Source organism: Syngnathus leptorhynchus, chromosome 10 (assembly GCF_054491065.1).
Source record: "Syngnathus leptorhynchus isolate UIUO chromosome 10, UIUO_Slep, whole genome shotgun sequence".
Lineage (NCBI taxonomy): Eukaryota > Metazoa > Chordata > Actinopteri > Syngnathiformes > Syngnathidae > Syngnathus > Syngnathus leptorhynchus.
In genome coordinates this window covers 5,128,435-5,147,193 of record NC_141204.1, presented here as the reverse complement: position 1 = coordinate 5,147,193, position 18,759 = coordinate 5,128,435, and the positions used below count along the sequence as shown (strand labels likewise).

The 18,759-nt window shown below is 45.3% G+C and overlaps 1 protein-coding gene and 1 long non-coding RNA gene across 3 annotated transcripts in view; one reads left to right on the top strand and one right to left on the bottom strand.

The window, feature by feature from the left end:
• Positions 1 to 14,336, top strand: part of cdh11 (cadherin 11, type 2, OB-cadherin (osteoblast)) — a 46,913-nt gene extending 32,577 nt beyond the window's left edge. For both annotated transcript variants that reach the window (XM_085922291.1, XM_085922292.1), the window contains 14 exons: positions 351 to 618; positions 847 to 986; positions 1,398 to 1,692; positions 2,521 to 2,640; positions 4,250 to 4,417; positions 5,429 to 5,616; positions 9,157 to 9,270; positions 9,335 to 9,474; positions 9,543 to 9,679; positions 10,681 to 10,802; positions 10,969 to 11,086; positions 11,576 to 11,827; positions 11,986 to 12,137; positions 12,202 to 14,336. In XM_085922291.1, the coding sequence (XP_085778417.1) occupies positions 492 to 618; positions 847 to 986; positions 1,398 to 1,692; positions 2,521 to 2,640; positions 4,250 to 4,417; positions 5,429 to 5,616; positions 9,157 to 9,270; positions 9,335 to 9,474; positions 9,543 to 9,679; positions 10,681 to 10,802; positions 10,969 to 11,086; positions 11,576 to 11,827; positions 11,986 to 12,137; positions 12,202 to 12,564 (2,436 nt within the window). In that variant the 5' untranslated portion in view covers positions 351 to 491 and the 3' untranslated portion in view covers positions 12,565 to 14,336. The remainder of the gene's footprint in view (positions 1 to 350; positions 619 to 846; positions 987 to 1,397; positions 1,693 to 2,520; positions 2,641 to 4,249; positions 4,418 to 5,428; positions 5,617 to 9,156; positions 9,271 to 9,334; positions 9,475 to 9,542; positions 9,680 to 10,680; positions 10,803 to 10,968; positions 11,087 to 11,575; positions 11,828 to 11,985; positions 12,138 to 12,201) is intronic.
• On the bottom strand, positions 69 to 8,401 carry LOC147050086 (uncharacterized). Its single transcript, XR_015067427.1, has 4 exons — positions 8,283 to 8,401; positions 3,156 to 3,330; positions 2,417 to 2,600; positions 69 to 1,270 (listed from the first exon to the last, which is right to left on the bottom strand). It is a non-coding gene; the product is annotated as an uncharacterized LOC147050086 (long non-coding RNA).
• Positions 14,337 to 18,759: the final 4,423 nt, after the last annotated feature.

Sequence of the window (18,759 nt, the reverse complement as noted above, 5' to 3'; positions counted from 1 at the left end):
AGTAGCATCAAATTAAAAATGATTCATTAAGTTTGTTGACTGCTATTTCAATAAAAACAACTGTCAATCAGGGTGAGGAGGGTAACTTTGCTGTTGTAGCTCTAACATCCACTTTCTTCACATTGTCATTTTGTTGTGATTGATAGTGTTTATGAATAAAAACATGTAAACAGAAACAGACAAGCAAGTGAACTCATCCCTGTCCAATTGAATTCAAGCTAATTAATTTCCAGATAGCCTTGACTGGCTAATTAAAGACAAGTCGCATAACAAGGTTGCTGAACATCAGACAGAAAATCTTTTTTTACATTGAGCATAATCGAAATTTCCAACATTTTGTTTGCTTCCAGGCTCGGAGGATCGGAGGAGAAGACAACTGTCCCACGTGAAATCAAACTCCCAACATTCCCCTCGCTAAACAGGAAGTCACCTCAGTGGGGGCTGAGCTCCACTGAGAAGAACCAGACAGAGAGAGCGAGAGGTCGGCTTCGATGACGATGATGATGCTGAGGGTGTTCCTGGTGTTAGCGGGACTCTGCGCCCTTTGTAGCCTAGCAACGGCGAGTCGGAGAGGGCACAACTCCTTGGGTCATCGCCCCCACAGACATAGACATGCAGGTGCGACATGCTGGCGTTAAAATGATACATTTGTTGTGGGAAAGGGGAGGGGGTACTTTCCCATTGTTTTGTCATTAAAACACTACATTTGCCACCCACGCACTTTTTCTCACTCTGATGTCCAACTGGGATTTCCATTGACGTGTTTTCTTGCAGCCCACACATATCTTGGCGCTAATCCCGATTGGAAAGAAAACATTGTGAATTTGTGGCAATGTGTGTGTGCAGGTCACACATCAATGCACAGACACCGCCCCAGGGTGGGCAAGGAGGGTCAGGTGCTGCACAGGTCCAAAAGAGGTTGGGTCTGGAATCAGTTCTTTGTCATTGAGGAGTACACGGGACCAGATCCAGTTCTGGTGGGAAGGGTGAGTTGAGCCGCTGACAACAAACCGATGAGGGGAAGTGGGGTGGCGGGCTGAATCTATTCTCGTCATTGATTTCAACTTTTATAACTGCGACAAATTCTGGCGATTTATATCGTGCTGATTTATACAGCAATTATTTCACCTGATGGATATTTCTGCATTTTGCTATATATAATGATTTTTGTAACTTGAATCACTGTTGATTATTGGACTTTTATGCGCAACTGAAGTACTTACTGTCATGTCCGAATCTGCTGCTTCAGTGATTGGATCATATAAGTTGCCTGAAAGATAAGAAACAAACTGGGGTTAGAAAAAACTAAAAAGTTTAGTTCAATGGGGTGATGATTGGTGGCATCGAGTCTGTCTTAGCATCTTCCACTCAGAGCGTGATATAATTTTCTCCCGCAGCTCCACTCTGACGTGGACTCGGGCAACGGCAACATCAAGTACATCCTGTCAGGCGAAGGTGCGGGAACCATCTTTGTTATCGACGACAAGACGGGCAACATCCATGCCACCAAGACGCTGGACCGCGAGGAACAGGCTCAGTACACGCTGACAGCGCAGGCAGTGGACCGAGATACCAACAAGCCTCTGGAGCCGCCCTCAGAGTTCATCGTCAAGGTCCAGGACATCAACGACAACCCGCCGGAGTTCCTGCATGGGCCCTACTACGCCAGGGTGCCCGAAATGTCCAACGTCGGTGAGTAAAACCAACACTTCCTCAGTCAAAAGTCAACATCCAAAAGCTAGCAAGTGAGTGGCACGCGTTAATGAAGTCTTTGCCGAAGCTCATCATGCTCATTCTTTCTCTGGAATGATCGATTGTCACCGTAACCCGAGCACAGGAAGCCAGGCTATACAACCGCACCATTACCCCGTACATTAAAAGGAATCAAGCGGCTGCGGCTCTCCAGACTAAGAGCTTCCGATATTGATAGACTCTTGGGTCCGGATTGGTTGTGGTCACGGGGACTCTTTAACGCCGCTGAAATTGCGGCCGGCCATTCCAGAGAAAGGACGTTTGAGCGATTTGTTTCAAGATGGTCGGCCCGCTTGAAACTTGAACACTCGAGTCAGGCTTGTGCAATGATTTTCAATGACGGTTCCAGAAGTGTTTGGAGCCAGGGTTAGCTAAGTTAAAACCCTAAGCTAACCCTGAGGTTTAAAAAGTAGGACTTTAAACAAGGGTTAAGGGTTCCAAATATGGTTTCAATTCAGGCTTTCAAACTAAATTTAGGCCTTCACATGAGGCTTTCAAGCCTTCAGGTTTCTCTTGCCACGTCCTATCTGCTTGGAATCCAAATTCTTTCATTCCTCAGTGAGGTTTGAACACCGCAGCGTAGTGTGCCGCTAACACAGCAGCGTGCAGACTAACAAAGACAACTGAGCGGTCCCGCTCGCTGCGCGTCAGTCGACGTGCTCACCATGCAAAGGTTCCCAAGCGTTGCTCCTTTCCTGGCTGTCCAGAGCAACTCCTTTTTTTTTTTTTTTTGGGTGAACAATGCCAAACTGTGTCTTTGCTTGGCAGGTACGTCGGTGATGCAGGTAACGGCCACAGACGCCGATGACCCCACGTACGGAAACAGCGCCCGCTTGGTGTACAGCATCCTGCAGGGACAACCGTACTTCTCAGTGGAGCCTCAAACAGGTAAGAAAGTTTCAGAGTTTAAATTTACCCCGAATTGTTGCAAGAATAAATCAATAAAGATGACTGTTATATAAAGACTCCAGTGTTGAGCAAAAAAAAAGACTGAGCACTCAGTTTGGTGGTTACTGAGTCCTGGCAATGACATTTGGACAGCACGAGGTGATAACGGGATGGATGTGCAGGGTTACGCAGAGTGGAGATGACAGTGCTTCACGCAGAGAAACATCGAGTTAGTGGGAGTTGGGGGAGGGACGAGAGGCGGTTGCCGTGGCGGCGGGTTTTCGAAGGTGGATTTGCGCAAAGTAAATCTGAGCTAATCAGAGCGGTGTCGGCCATTTGACTGGCGCGCATCCAAAGCTCACATTTCTAATTGGTTTGGAGATTATCAGCTTTGCGTGCTGTCACACATGCATACAGAAACACACACACGCACACAGCTGGCCCGACGTGACCATAAAAACTTCAACACACATCAGCAGATTATCAGTGTTTGAAATATAGAAAAATAATCTCACACTTGATTTCTGGAGGTCACGTCAACCATTGCTATGAGCTCACGCGGCTGTGGCCTGGTTGTCCGGGTAAGACGTGAAGAATCAAACATGCAATCACTTCCTCACCGCTGGAACGAGGCATCAAGTGGATTGGCACTCCGTAGAATAATCCTGCTTTTTTTCCACATTCGTCATCCTAAAATGAAGCAATGAAGGAAAACTGAATTAGTCGAGCTTCGTTTTTCGCGGCTTCTCGTCAAATTTTGGCACCATGCTCCGCCCACACATGGTGGTGAAAAGTCAAATGTTTGGCACTTAAGCAGGAACCATCTGTCTAGTACACCTGGTTTGAATGTGCTACCCATTGAACAGCCTTGGAAAAGTCTGTTCAGTTACAACAGGAGCCGAGTAACAGTTTTAAAGCTTCGTTTATGGAGGAGCCATCGTCCAAATTTGTCAACTTGTCCTGGACACATCCCATGGTCGAAACTCAAAAACACTGTCGTTAAGTATTGCCCATCTGTCTAGTACACCAATTTCTCGAGAAGGATTGTTGAGGTATGACAGAAGCTGAAGTCTTATTTGTTGCCATGCTCCGCCCGCACACCATGAATAAAACTAATTAGGTTGGCAATTTAGCATCGTTCATCTGTGCAGTATACCTGGTTGAAATTTGATAGCAATGGGATAAATTCACTGAGAGGGTTTATACCAAACTTTGTTGCAACGCTTCGCCCACACACCGATAAAAACTCAGTAGCTTGGCAATTTAACACGGTCTATCTGTCTGCCAAACCTGATTCAAATTTGATTCTGTTGGACAAGTCTGCTCTGGTACGACGAATGCAGGTGGTAATGAAGCTTTATGGTGAGTCAAAATTTGTCGCCATGTTCCACTCACATTCCGCTATGAAAACTCGGAAAGTTATCATTTTGGATTTGTCGACTTCACTTGGTTTAAGTTTGGTAGCAATCAGATGAATCTTGCCGAGAAGCACTGGCGGACCTAGAGGGGTGTGCCACAGGGGCACTTCCCCCCCTGCTTGGTCCCCCAACCGCTATCACAATTTTGATTGTAAAAGTTGACCTCTCAAAGCGCATCTCCACACCTGCAGGCATCATTCGCACGGCGCTGCCCAACATGGACCGCGAGGCCCGGCAGGACTACGATGTGGTGATCCAAGCCAAGGATATGGGCGGCCACATGGGCGGCCTGTCCGGGACCACCGAAGTCAAAATCACACTCACCGACGTCAACGACAACCCACCCAAGTTTCCGCAAAGTGAGTGCATATAATTTTTTTTTCTTTGAGTCAAGGATACATTGTGAATACACGTCACCAAATTCAATTCTGTGCGCAATAAAGTGCGACATGAAAAGCAGCCGTAAAAGCCGCCACGCAGTTACAGTGTACACTTATATCACCAGTCTGAGCATCTGGAAAGTACGAGCAGGAGCACCTGTGAAAAGAATGTTCCAGATGGCGCCAATGAGGACGCTGATTACATATTTAGCACTTTGAGAGAGGCAGTGGAGCTAAAAAATGAAAATACCCTATCCCCCCAGCAAAATCATAACAAAGGATTTTTCTGGGGGGTTTTTTTCGTGAAACAAAAATATCATCCACTTTCCGGTTTCTCTTTTCGTCACGTCATTATTTCTCTTTTAGAACAAGCATTGAGACTTGACTGATATACAATTCAGCTACACTGGCGATAACAAAAGCCCAAGCAAGAAGCACTGAAAAAGAAAACTCTCTTTTGGTCTTGATCTGTCACATCGTCTTTGGCACGTATCAATTACTCGACAAACTCCTTTTGTGAGCTGCCACCGCAGCTCGTCGAGCTTGACGCCCTGGAAAATGAAATGAAACGCACTGCAATCCAGCCATACAAAATACATCCTGACTTGAAAAGATGATTTCCATGCTTGGGAAATAGTAAAGTTAGCACCTTATCCCGCTAGTAATGTCACACTATGAGAGTGTTGATCATCCGTATGAATAAAACCCAAATGGATGTTTTGCTGGTGGAGGTAAACATGAGAGAAATAGGACGAAGGAGGGAGGAGAGGTAAGAACACATGCCGAGATTTGGAAGTGGAACGAGGGCAACGGAGAGGCAAGGGGAATACGAATGAGCGAGTATTGGCCCTGCAGGAGAGGGTGGAGCCTGAGACAAAGAGCATCCATCTCATCATCTACCCATCGACCTACCGGCCCATTGATCCACCCATCGCATTTTCTAGGCTCGTCTTATTTAACAAACTGCTCTTGTGTCACCCCTCCCTGCAGGTGTGTACTCCATGGCCGTGTCGGAGGACAAAGTCGAGGGTGAGGAGGTGGGCCGTGTCAAGGCCAAGGACCCCGACATGGGTGACAACGGGATGGTCAACTACCGGCTGACGGACGGAGACGGTCTGGGAATGTTTGAGCTCAGCACCGACTCTGAGACCAGGGAGGCCATCATCAAGCTCAAAAAGGTAATAATACTTGAATTAAAAAATGTTTTTGACAGACGTTTGGAGCTCAGAATATTCTCAGACTTGAGCCCAGTAATTGCGCTTCGTGTCTACGTAGAACACAAAGCCATCCATCCATCTGACCAGCCAGCTCACTGTGATTCAGTCTGTGGGAAAATCTCTGTCTATAACCCAACTCGATCGATACAAATCTTCTTTTGTCTCGATACAGCAGCTCAGCGCCACTCGGAGACTCCGGCGGCTTTAGTTTTTTTCTTTTCCGTTGCTATCGGGAAATGAGAGCATGAGTTTAAAAAAAATCAAATAAACCCGTTTGAGTGGGTCGGGGTGTTGTGGTTGACCTCGAGTTCAAGCGTCATCCCAAAAAGTACGGTGGAGGCGGGCAGCTGTGCGAGCGAGCGAGCGAGCTCAATGGGACTCTTGACCACATCCAATGCCGAGAAGACACATGAGAGATGACTTGTTGGCCATTGATAAAAAAGAAAAAGAAAAGATGAAGGCACTGGACGTTCTTGTGTGGTTACCAGGGAGGAGCCCGACATGTCAGCCTTGTCCTGCTAGGAGTTCAGATTTTCCATTTTAAAATAAGGAAGCAAAAAAAGTAAAAAAATGCCACATCGAATGTATCAGTCAGAAGGAAGCAAGCTGAAAAACCACTTGACACATTTTACAGAAAGAAGACAAAGTAAAAGATGGTGGAATATAAGCGGCATTCAGTTTTATTCGAGAGGAAATTGTGGCTATCAAGCAGAATGCTTAAAACCATGGAACTGCAAAAAATGGATGGCATTGAAGGACTGTGGAGTGCAAATTATGATATAACCGATTTTGCACAAAATGATCTGCCAATTATCTACCAATCCAATCTAGCCAAGTCTACTACAAATAGCAATACATGGAGCTTCACGAAATATGCAGAAAAGAAAGAAAGAAACTATTATAAATACGTATCAATATTCAGTTTGTGATCACATCACCTAAATAATCCTTAAATAAGGATTGTTTTGTCAGATTTTCTCTTTGCTGCCATTGGAGAAAAATGCTTTGACACCTACGATCCATTTAGCTCCAGTGTGTACTTAAGTGTGTGCGTTAGATGACAACACGGAGCAATCACCCCAAAAATCCTTCATTCCAATTCCCTACGACTCTTGTAATAACGGCATCAGAGCCCGAGGCTGATTTGGAGGATGCATGTGTGTGTGTGTGTGTGTGTGAGGGAGAGTTGCACACGTCATGAGACCCACTTGGACTCGATCTGATTACAGTGTCCTGATTTTGATGTGCCGCTTTGTGATTATTGAGTCCTGATGCCTCTCAGGGGAAATCATCACCTGTTGGCCACTAGAGGCAGCACATACACACACATACACACACACACACACCTGAACACTTTGAAACCTGCGTCGGGAGAAGCCTTCACTAATCTCTATTCTCCCTCTCACACATTCACGCACACCGGCATGAGCTTTAATCAACTATTCTCTTTCAACTGTGTCCTGACGAAAGCACTTTGTGGAATATTAAGAAGCGTGTGTGTGTGTGCGTGTGTGCATATGCGTGTGTGTGTTTGCGTGTGTGTCACTGTGAATATTGTCATGAATGAAAGTGAGCGAGCGATCCAGAGTGTGACCAAAGCGATGGAAAAAAAAATAAAAAAAAATGAAAGACGTGGGACACCTCAGTGACGTTGGCTTCGCGCCGAGTTTGTCGCTGACACGTTTAAGTTCTGTCGGGTATTGTTTAAAGGTAGGGATCTGGGTCTGTTAAACCTCACCCAAAGATAGTTTGACAGTTTGTTGTCACATGGGTGTTTGGCAAGTTTTTTGATTTGCGAGATTGGCAACTATACAGTAGTCAGTCAACAATTTAATATTTTTGAATTTTATATAATTTTATAAAGAGGCTCTAATGGCACTCCTTGTTGAAATTTGCTGCCAAACTAAATGATGAAATGGAAGTCGTATGTTTAAAACAACCAAATAACTTTTAGTCATCTAGCTTAATGCTAACAGATAAAGAGAAACAACATAGACAAGCTAACAAATAGTACCTATGTGACCGTACTCTTTAAGCAGTAGATATTTGATCACAAATGGTGGTGCAACACACGTAGATTGGTAATTGACAAAACTTTTTAAATATTTTTTATCCCGTGTGATGAATAACTATCGCCATGGGTTCAGTTTTGCATTTCAACACCATACCACCGTGACTAAACGCTTAAACTCTTCCGCGTTGTTAACCTTTTACGAGTCAACAAGTTCACTTGAATTTGACGCATCTGCGTCAGGGACGACAGGCAGCTCGTCGAGACGGAACAGATGTTTTGCGCCGCTCTGTATTGCCGCTAATTAAATCTGTGATCACTTAACTGCTGTCATCACGCCGCTCGTAAAAATACTCAGTTAACGCAGCGAGCCACATTTGGCTACAGGTGCTCGACTAGCCGTGTCTGACGATTGGCTGAAAGGTGAGCCGCTCGCGATACATTGAAAGATAGCATCTTAGAAACGGAAGATAGGTGTTTAGTGTTTTTTTTTGTTTTGGGGCGGTTAGATGGAATGATTAGGCTACGAGTAAATGATTCCGAATGCAGCCGAGCATTTTAATCCATGTTAACACCAGCTAAATTGTGTGTGTTTGTGTGTGTGCGGCGCTCATACATGCACAGTAGAGCTCTCGGAGGACTTATGGGCCTGCCTCCTCCCGTCGGGATTCCATTAAGCGACGCTCCGGACTGCCGATGAGGAGATCAAGCTCTCACCCGGGACGTCTGCCATGTTAAAGCTCTCGCAGCTGCTGGAAAAACAGCGTCGAGGGAGGAGAAAGCGTGTTATTATCCTGCTTTCTCGGGAGAAAGGTTGATGCGGCGAAGAGTGTTATTTACTGTCATTACGTAGACAACAGAGATGCGGATAAGCCCGAAACTGGTACTCTTGGCACCGCACGAGAGCGTATTATGGTTTCCGTACAATGGCTGACTATGCAGAACTTGAAACTTGCCCTGGAGGAGGTTTAAAGCAGTGGCGCTCGAACTGAGGTTGCAAAAGGACTCATAACTACAGTTTCTTAGTATTGGTACAAAAAAAAGCGTTTCAATGAATATAAAGCAATTAAAAAGACGTGTTTCCTGTCCTCTAGCAGACAATCCTCCCAAGCACAGTTCACAGTTCAGTATTATCGGCTATTGTGTGTCAGTGCCTTCCCACGAATACAAAGTAATTGAATCACGGTTCTGTTCAATATGGGACAATTGAATCTGTGGGCGATGACAGTCATTTGAACACTGGACCAGAACATTACTCTACCACCTAATCAACCGTGCTCTCTAAATGGTTAGGGTGGTATTATATAACGATGGTACATATATTTTGGGGTTCCCCATGTTTGCTTGTCAGTCACTGCAAGACTGCAGCAGCTGCATTTGTGTAGCAACAGCTCCCCCTAGCAGCAGATGAGGACAGTTCACCGGCTGGTCCAATGTGTGGAATGCTGACGCTAAACTGATGAGGTTTTTTTTGTGCGTGTCGTCCTCAGCGAGTGGATTTTGAGACCAAGAGGTCATACACGCTAAAGGTGGAGGGATACAACGTGTATGTGGACCCCCAATACCTGGCCTGGGGGCCATATAAGGACGAAGCCACGATAAAGGTGCGTTTTTGATAACTGTTTTAAGAATCACCTGATTAATAGTGTGTTGCTATGACTTTTGCAGATTTCAGTGGAGGATGCAGATGAGCCACCCGTATTTGTGGCACCCTCGTATACCTTTGAGGTGGAGGAAAACGCCCCCGCTGGTACTCAGGTGGGACGCGTCCACGCCAAGGACACGGACATTGCCAACAACCCAGTCAGGTATGACAACATGACAGTTTGATCTGAGGCCGGTTTAGGACTACGAGTTTATGAATGCCTGTTCGCAGGTACATGATTCCGCGTTACACGGATGTGGAGCAGTTCTTCAGCGTCAACTCGGAGGATGGCATGATCACTACCACCAGACCGTTGGATCGAGAGACTCAGGCTTGGCACAACATCTCTGTGTCGGCCACGGAGATTGGTGAGTCATGCATGGTTGGGGTTATGGAGGTCCTCCAGTGTGCAGCACAGAAAAGACAAATAATATAAACCTCTCAAAATGACATGGGTGATGTCATGTATTTAAACATCCATGTCGTGTAGCTATGACTTAAATAAAAATGGCCGATGAAGCAAGAAAAGACCAAACACAGAAATCCAAGTTGACCAGTAGGCTCCCTCGTGTTTCGGCCCCACACCCCCTCGAGCCACAAGGGGCCCCACCCTGGCATTCCGCGGCCAGCAGCTCCGGCTCTCCAAGTGCCGTGCGGTTTCCCTGCGGCGCTGTCGACGCCAGACGGCCAGATGGAAACCGGCTCTTCGCCCGCAGAGTCAGGCTACGCTAACCACTAACGGGGGCCCTGGGAAGCTAAGTAGAAGCCTGCTAATGACGGGGTGCTGGAAAATTCAAATGAGAGGGTCCAGTCGCAACAGAAACTGAGCTGCAGTTTCCGTTCCTGAAAAAACAAATGTGCTGAAAAACGGTCAATGAAAGGCTCATACCTATTTATGTCATAGACAGTATGGTGGTGCTAAAGGAAGTCTACACTTTTTGAATGGACGTTTTTAAGAATGGAGGACGTGTGCAGGGAAGGTAAAAACAACAACATAAGTATAAAAAGAAAGAAGGACTGAAGTAAAGTAGAAAGGAAGGGAAGTAAATTAGAGAATTGAAGAATTGAAGAAAGGAAGAATTGAAGAAAGGAAGTATTGAAGAAACAAAGGGAGGGAGGGAGGGAGGGAGGGAGGGAGGGAGGGAGGGAGGGAGGGAGGGAGGGAGGGAGGGAGGGAGGGAGGGAGGGAGGGAGGGAGGATACATCATTTGAGGCTTTTTGATTACGCAACCTCTCAGAATGTTTGTGTGAGACGCGTGGGAAGAAGCAGCAAGCATGATGGCGGCACTCTTACGAGCCGTGCCGATGTGGGATACTCAAAATACACCCTCGGGGCTTGATTGACGGAATATCTTTTATGTGTGCGCAGGTGGCCACCACCAAGACACCAAAGTGCGCGTGAACATCAAAGTGAAAGACAGGAACGACAACGCTCCAGAGTTTGCCACCAACAACGAAGTGCTCATGTGTGAAAGTGTTGCACCGGGAAAGGTAAGGATGGAGATCAGTAGGGGAACGACTTAAAGATACAAATTCTAATTTGAAAGGCTTCAAACCTGAACTCCACTAGAAACCCTTCAGTGAAACTCTCCTCCATTCACAATTCCAATTTGACACCCTAATTTGAAACCGTATATTTGTCTTTGTGTCATCGCAGGTCATCGAAACAGTCAGTGCAGTGGACAAAGATGAGATGGCCCATCGTCAACATTTCACTTTCCGCCTGGCGCCAGAGGTGGCCCACAACCACAACTTCTCCCTTAAAGACAACAGAGGTGAGCCACCTTAGCATCACCGCTAACTTTCTGCTGCACACAACACACACACATCCACACAAGTATGGCTCCATATCCTGGGGGCCGCATTAATTAAATTGTGGTCTCGATCCATCTGTGCGTACGTCTTTGGGGGGGCGTCGTGATTGAATTAAGCGACGAGAGAAGCTTCAAGAAGCAGCCAGAGCGGACGAGTGGACACAGAGAAGGAATCCAGCATGGAGATAATGAAATAGAAGCAAAGACACAAGACAGACGTGTTGGCAGCTTAGCACGTAGCAACAGACGACGCTCACATCTGAGAAAATGAAGCTTTGCCCTTTTGGATTCAAGCTGTTTATCTAGTGTCATTTTCAAGCGTCTTCTCTACTTTGTTTCCTAATCCTGGCTTGAAACCTAAATTCAAGACTGCACATATCTGCATGCAATTCCTGAATTGAGAAAAAGCACATCTGCTGACCATCCAGTATCGGTCCTTTGTCCACACAGACAGCACAGCTAGCGTCTACGTGCTGCGTAAGGGATTCAGCCGTCTGACGCAGGACGTCTACCTCCTGCCGGTGGAGATAAACGACAACGGCATTCCGGCCATGAGCAGCACCAGCACGCTGACGGTGCGTGTGTGCTCCTGCGACAGCAAGGACACCATCTTGTCCTGCAACGTGGAGCCCTACGTGCTGCCTGCTGGCCTTAGCACGGGCGCGCTCATCGCCATCCTTGCCTGTATCGTCATCCTCCTGGGTAAGATGGAAAACATTCTGGCGATTTACATCCCATCAGAAAACCACCCGCTCACCAACCGCAATTAAATATCCTCGAATGACAATTGCGTCGTAATTAAACTGCCGGAGGTTTGGTTACAAATTGTTGGAGCAATAGTTTGATTGTGTGCCCTGCAGTCATCGTGGTGCTGTTTGTGGCACTGCGGCGCCAAAAGAAAGAGCCTCTGATCGTCTTTGAGGAGGAAGACATCCGAGAGAACATCATCACCTACGACGACGAGGGGGGTGGAGAGGAGGACACAGAGGCCTTTGACATCGCCACGCTGCAGGTAGCCTGAATTTGAATCCTGATGACACCTTGATTGGAAACCCCAACATTGAGTCTGGTTTCAGAATCCAGACGGCGCCAACGGCTTCCACCCAAGGAAGGACATGAAACCGGAGCTCCAGTTCCCCCTGCGTCCCGGCGGCCACCCGGCAGCCAACAGCGTGGACGTGGATGACTTCATCAAGACACGCGTAGCCGAGGCCGACAGCGATCCCACTGCGCCGCCCTACGACTCCATCCAGATCTACGGCTACGAGGGTCGCGGCTCCCTGGCTGGTTCGCTCAGCTCTCTGGAATCGGTGACCACCGAATCTGACCTGGATTATGACTATCTGCACAGCTGGGGTCCACGCTTCAAGAAGCTGGCCGATTTGTACGGCACCAAAGACTGCTCGGTTCACGACGGCGATGACGACGATGACTGTTAACGGTGGACCCCCCCTCCAGAATAACAACAAATTCCGATGATTCCATGAGGATTTCTGCTCCGACGCCTTCCCAACTTTCTCCCATTTCCTCCCGAGTAACAAATGCCGAGCGCTCCCGACTTTACTGCTTACGGACCGGAACGGACTCGGGCGGGCAAAAAAAATGTATCACGTCACCCGTGTGTGTTTGGAATTTACTTAGTGCAAAAAAAAAAAACAGTTTAGCTGAAATTAGAGGTTGTGTACACTTTTGTGGACTGGATTCACAAACGTTCTCGAGGTTTTACCCCCATGACGGGATCCTCCAGATGGCCATCCGAGCCGGACGGCGGTCCCGCCGTTCGTTGTTGCTGTGCGATACTGCTAAGGACTCTCTGGGTTGTTGATACTGTCTTGGCAGTACGGTGGCCTTAAAATAAATCAACAACAACTCCGGAGGCCAACACACACGATACGAGACCAACGACGCAAGACGCTTCAGTAGCTGCGAAAACCAGGACTGTGGTGAAAAACAAAAACAAAAAACAAAAAACAAGACGGACCGGATTGGACGTACAAAACTGTGGATGACGATTTGTTTTGATCCCTCGATCTGTGTCCTATCAATCACTTCCACTTGGGTTGCAAAAGGGTGAAATATTTTCAGTGAATTTCCATCGTAAATTAAACTGGGGAATTTTGAAAAATAGTCCATACTGAAAACTTTCCACAGAAATTAAAATTCTTCAAGCATTAATGTAGAGATTTGATTTACCATAAGTAGACAACCATACAACCTCGAATGATCTCCTTGCCCACTCTCAAGTATCGACTCATTCACTGCCATTGATGACTATAGCCATCAAACATCAATTTTAACTGAGCTGGCACTGAATGAGTAAAGATGAAACTTTTTCATCTTGTAATTTCTTGGATTAGTGTCATAATTCCCATTCATCCCCATGGAAAGTTTCCAATTTGAAAAAATTCCCACAATTTTGCAACCCGATTTCCGCTGATGATGATCAATCATAAACGAGTAAAAAAAACCTGTGAGATCTTAAATATCGCCTTAACGGACACTCGCAGTGCATTCTATCTATCCGTTGTTGTGTTTTGTTCATTTGATTATTTTCAAGTCAAAAAACGCAAGCTAGCTAGCCTCCGTGTTTGCAAGAGAATGTGCAAAACGAGTGGAGCGTTACACTCGTTCGAAACAAACAGGATGTGGCGTGTTTTCTGAAAGGCCGGGCGACATCTGTTGCATCAACATGTGTTGCAATCATTTCCGGAAAACACATATGCCCCCCCCCCTGAGAAGCCAGGACGTACTTTTTTAAGTGGTTAAATTTCATTTTTTAATTATTATTATTGTTATTATAATTATTATCACTTTGTTTTTTATCAGTATTATCATTATTATTGTTATTTGGATTGTTGTTACTTTTGGCGACACGTTTAACTCTGGCTGGTGTACCGCCGAAATGTTAAACGTTGGCTTGTTTTGCTTCATTTGCCTTTTTTTGTTTTGCTTGTTTTCCGTCATTTGGCGTTTCATCCCGGTTCCTCCCCGCTCGAGAGGAATCCGGCGAAGCGACCCGTTTGTCGCTCAAGAGAAAAACGCCTGGTTTTTATTCTTCAGTCGAGTTTTATGGTACCGATTTGTACAATTTTAAAAGTTCTTATTTTTTAGTATACATACAGATATTCCAGTATTATGACAAAAAACATGTTAAGATAAAAAAACAAATAAAATGATTCAGCATCACACTTATATTTTCTGAACATTGTACCGTTGCTTTACTATGTGCTTCAATCTACGAAGCGAAAAAAAAAAAAACTTTGAAATAAATCCTCTTTTTATAAAATGATAACGACAAGTGTTTTCTCAGGATCTCGCCACTTTCAGATTGTACATTTAACCATGCGCAATTGACATGAATCGAACCAATTAAAACGCAGGATAAGATCACCTGATGTAGCAGCTTGAAGGAAGCATCTTCTGTTATCGCTTTTATAATTACACTGTGTATCGGATGAAGGACTGGAGCGATCCCGGGCCTACTGAAGCTTGATTACTTTTTAAATCATCAAGTGGCACTTGAGTAAACAGGGAAATATATGTGTGTGGGGGGGGTGCATTGAATGGATGTCCTTGGGTGGTCCGACATTGAGTTAATTAAACATCTCTGGTCTACGGCGTGTCGGCAAGTGTGCCAGCGAGAGTGCGCTTGAGTGGTAGGCCTCTTATTTTTGTTTATCAAATTTAACCGGCGTCCTTGAACGCAACACCGGGTTAATGGATAAATGTGTTAAGTGATGAGGCCATTGAGTTCATTAGTCAAACGTGCTAACTTCAAATCATAAACTCCATCCATCCAATCATCCATCCATCGGATTTTTGTCTCTATTGTGTTAAATACCAATTTGCAATTGATAAACAATTAACACAATAGAAAAATCACCCAAACTGTGCACAAGGTCACAAAGCAAGCATCGTAACAATGGAGAGGTTAGCAAGAGGTCTTTTTTTTTTTTTTTTTTTCCCAGACAGACGTCAAGATTCAAAGTGTGTGTCCGTGTGTTTACGTGCATTTGTGCGCACAGAGGGGAGGACAGTGTCAGCCCGGGTGCGAGTGAAGGTTATGTAAAAGCAATCAGAGGCCTGTTTAATCTTTCAGAAAGAGACAGTGCTCATTTGCATAATCATCATCTCCCTTTCAGCAGCAGTGCAAGAGACTGACGCTCAAGCATGTGTGAACGCACGTGTGTGCGTGGAATCCTCATCATCCTCAGAATTATCACGGGGCCACATTGAAATGCAAGGTTCAAGTCCTGAGTGAGAGAAAACTCCTCAAGTATGGAGATCACAGCACGGCTAGCCGGGTCTCACTTTGCAAGTTTGCTTCCACAACGAGACGACAAGCGGGCAGCAAGCGCCAAATCCTTGTCAAGACTTTGAAGAACGAAAAGACGACGAGGCCGAGACGAATGTGTTTAAACGGGATGCAATTAAACGCTGGGCCTCCTTTGAGAGGGTGGCCACTGTCCCGCCGATGACTTTGCACTTTGACGAGCCTGAACGGAACAAGACGACTCGGATAAAAGAAACACAGCGGCGCAGGCGAAATGCATTTGGGACAAACACTGCCGACCACTTCAATAGCAAAGTATTGAATTTCTTTATTAGGCATGTTTATGTAAAACTGCCACAATATCCGTACTTCGACTGACTGTAATCTTTTGCAATGTTTACGACACGTCTGAGGGGAATATGGTGATGATCTGGATTCCCCTCCTTCTTCCATTTAGCATCAACTGAACCCGTTGACACGTAATGCATTTTTAATGAACTGATCTTTCATTGCGAATCTACAGCTAATTTGCCCTATTATCAATCCTCTGTGGCGCGGGTATGCGTGTTGCATTTCCGTACGCGCCTGTGTGTGTGTGTGTGTGTGTGTGTGTGTGTGTGTGTGTGTGTGTGTGTGTGTGTGTGTGTGTGTGTGTGTGTGTGTGTGTGTGTGTGTGTGTGTGTGTGTGGAAGTTGTGCAGATGGCTCGGTCACGCCGTTGTGGTCGTCAGCGCGGCCGCGCTATGGCTAGCAGCAAAGCACAAGTCATGATGCAAATGGTGTGTGAGAGTGTCTCCATAATTGATAAGACGCCGTCATTCCACCACGCTCGTGTCGGCTTCAAGTTAAAGAAAAAGTGTCATGTGGCCACTCTTTGATCTGCCTTAGGTAGCGCAAAGACGACGGGGCCACTTAAGTGATATGTGGATCTTGCTGGCAACTTGGAGGTTTCCTCAACTTTTGAGGACACACACGAAACGATATATATTCATCGATAGCGCACAAGGAGAAAATAGCTGGACAGTGTCTCCATAGGAAATATGCCGTTATTTCGAGGTATTTTCCGCACAGTGGGTGGCGACTAAAAACAGTTTAGCTTCCGTTTTTACGATAAGTAAATCAACTAAATGCCAAAAGGGGGGGGGGGGACACTGACTGTTCTTGATGGATCGTTCCTTCTTGTTTAGGAAGACGAATAGAAAGCGTGTCTCCGGCTTTGGTTTTGATGTGATGGGTTCCAGCTAGGTGCTTAATTGAAGCCGGAGGCGTCAGCGAAGACAAGTCAACACGCCGCTAATTGATTTGTCAGAAGCGCGTGTGAAACCCACTCGGAATACAGCTGAAATTATCTTAAAACTAAGTTTGCTTCAAGGAAGATGTGATTTTTTTAAACTGTTTTAAATATCATGAGCATTGATTTATTTTATTTTTTTTTACCTCAAAACTGCAAATTATGACAGATTTTGGGTATTTTTAAACTGAGTTAAAGTTTCAAGTCAGGGTAACATTTATACAGTTGTATTTGTGTATGTGAAGCAATTTTAAAATGTTTCCAGGCTATTTTTCTTTCACACTAAGTGCAAAATAAAGTTAGTTATCATACTTGTGTTCTTAATCACCATTTGGTATTATCCTAACTAATCACGTTACAACAAATGCACGCACGCACAAATATTCACATCCCCACCCACCCCTTTTTGAGCCCGTATCCTCGGCAACAGGCCTCCTCTTTCTTTTCCTCCTCGGTGACACACAGAAGTGATTTCAAACTTTTAAATGGTTTCTCTGCGACTTGTATATCCTCTAATTGTTATTCATAGTGCTGTCAGGGGAGGAAGAAGAGCAGAGTAGGAGGAGGAGGAAAGGTGGAAGACAGGGTGGAAGGATGGTCACACAGGCAGATGGATGGATGGACTTGTAGCCATCGACAAGAAGTGTCAGCACCATGTACTGCCGATAATGCATTTTATTCATTGGCACCTTTTCGGCCACTCAAGGACACCATACAAATCCATATTGTCATAATAAACGCATAAAAGGTAACAATCAAACTGATCAATAAATGTTCTAGGTGTTTAAAAAGCAGTTGCTAAAGACTTTTAAACATCTTAGCATATCAAAATCATGTGTTGGGTTTAAAACTAGTGAAGGGAGGGCCTGATATGAAAATTAGAAATGAAAGAATCACAGATCTTATCTGCTTTGTTGGGCATTTGTACTGTAGCATGTAATCCAATGCTTGTCTTACATTCATCATGAGCGGACACCCGCAGCGGCAAATAAGGTAGGCAAGCAAGTCGGCCGGCCGGGGTGCCCGGTCAGCGGCGGGCATGATGGCGAGAGGCTAATTGTGTCTCAATTATTCATATCAGTACTCGGCTCTGTGGAGAATTCTGTCACAGCGCCGCAATATGTCTTCATCTAATTAGCAGCAGGAACAGGAACATGAAGCGGAAGAGGCGCGAGAGGCAAACAGCAGGAGAGGAAAACAAAAATTAAGTAATTAAATAAATAAAGCATAGTGTAATAAAGTTCGGCGCTAGTTGGGAAGGCGTCACGAGCTTGTGTTCGGCCCTCCGGCTTCGGAAAACGTCTTGTCGAGCATTTCCTGAGTCCTCAAAGCTTCCCGTGTTTGTGTGCACGCGCGACATTTCTATGTAGGCTACGTCTCGGGTGGCTCGCACAACTTCCTTATTTTTGCTGTGTGCTTCACAAAGAGCCACAGATGTGACATTAGATTTTATTTATTTTTTTTTCCAAATTGAGGACACAATGGGGGGGGATAATTGAGACACAAAATAGTACTTGGGGTATATCGTAGCCAGTTGATTGTAACCCAGCCTCGATTGTCTACTTTAAAATTGTAATCATATCTTAAAATCCAAATTTGAAACTCTAATCCAGACTTGAAAGATTTGTTTGAAACCATAAACCAGTTTCGAAACTCTACTTTAAAACTTATCCGAATGGCAAATTCAGAAAGGTCATTTTGGTCCAATGGATTCGTCAAGTTGAGATTGTTTGTGTTCATTTCTAATAATTTGTACAAGTTCAATCGTATCACATTTTCCCAGTGTAAATAACGCATCGAAAATGCTCACCAGTATTTTCCAAAACATAACTTTGGCCTGGCAGTCACTTTTTATTTTGTAAGTTGACGATACGCGCCCGTGTGCACACACACACACATACACACACGCAAACACACCGAAAGAGAAAGAAATGCAATCAGAAAAGGTATTTGCTTTGTGTAATGGGGGCAAAGCAGAGTCAGACGGCATTCTCTCTCCTCCTCTACATTCTTCGATTTTCTTTAAACCATTTTATTTTTATTACTTTCTCCTTCGTTCCCAGACCGCTTC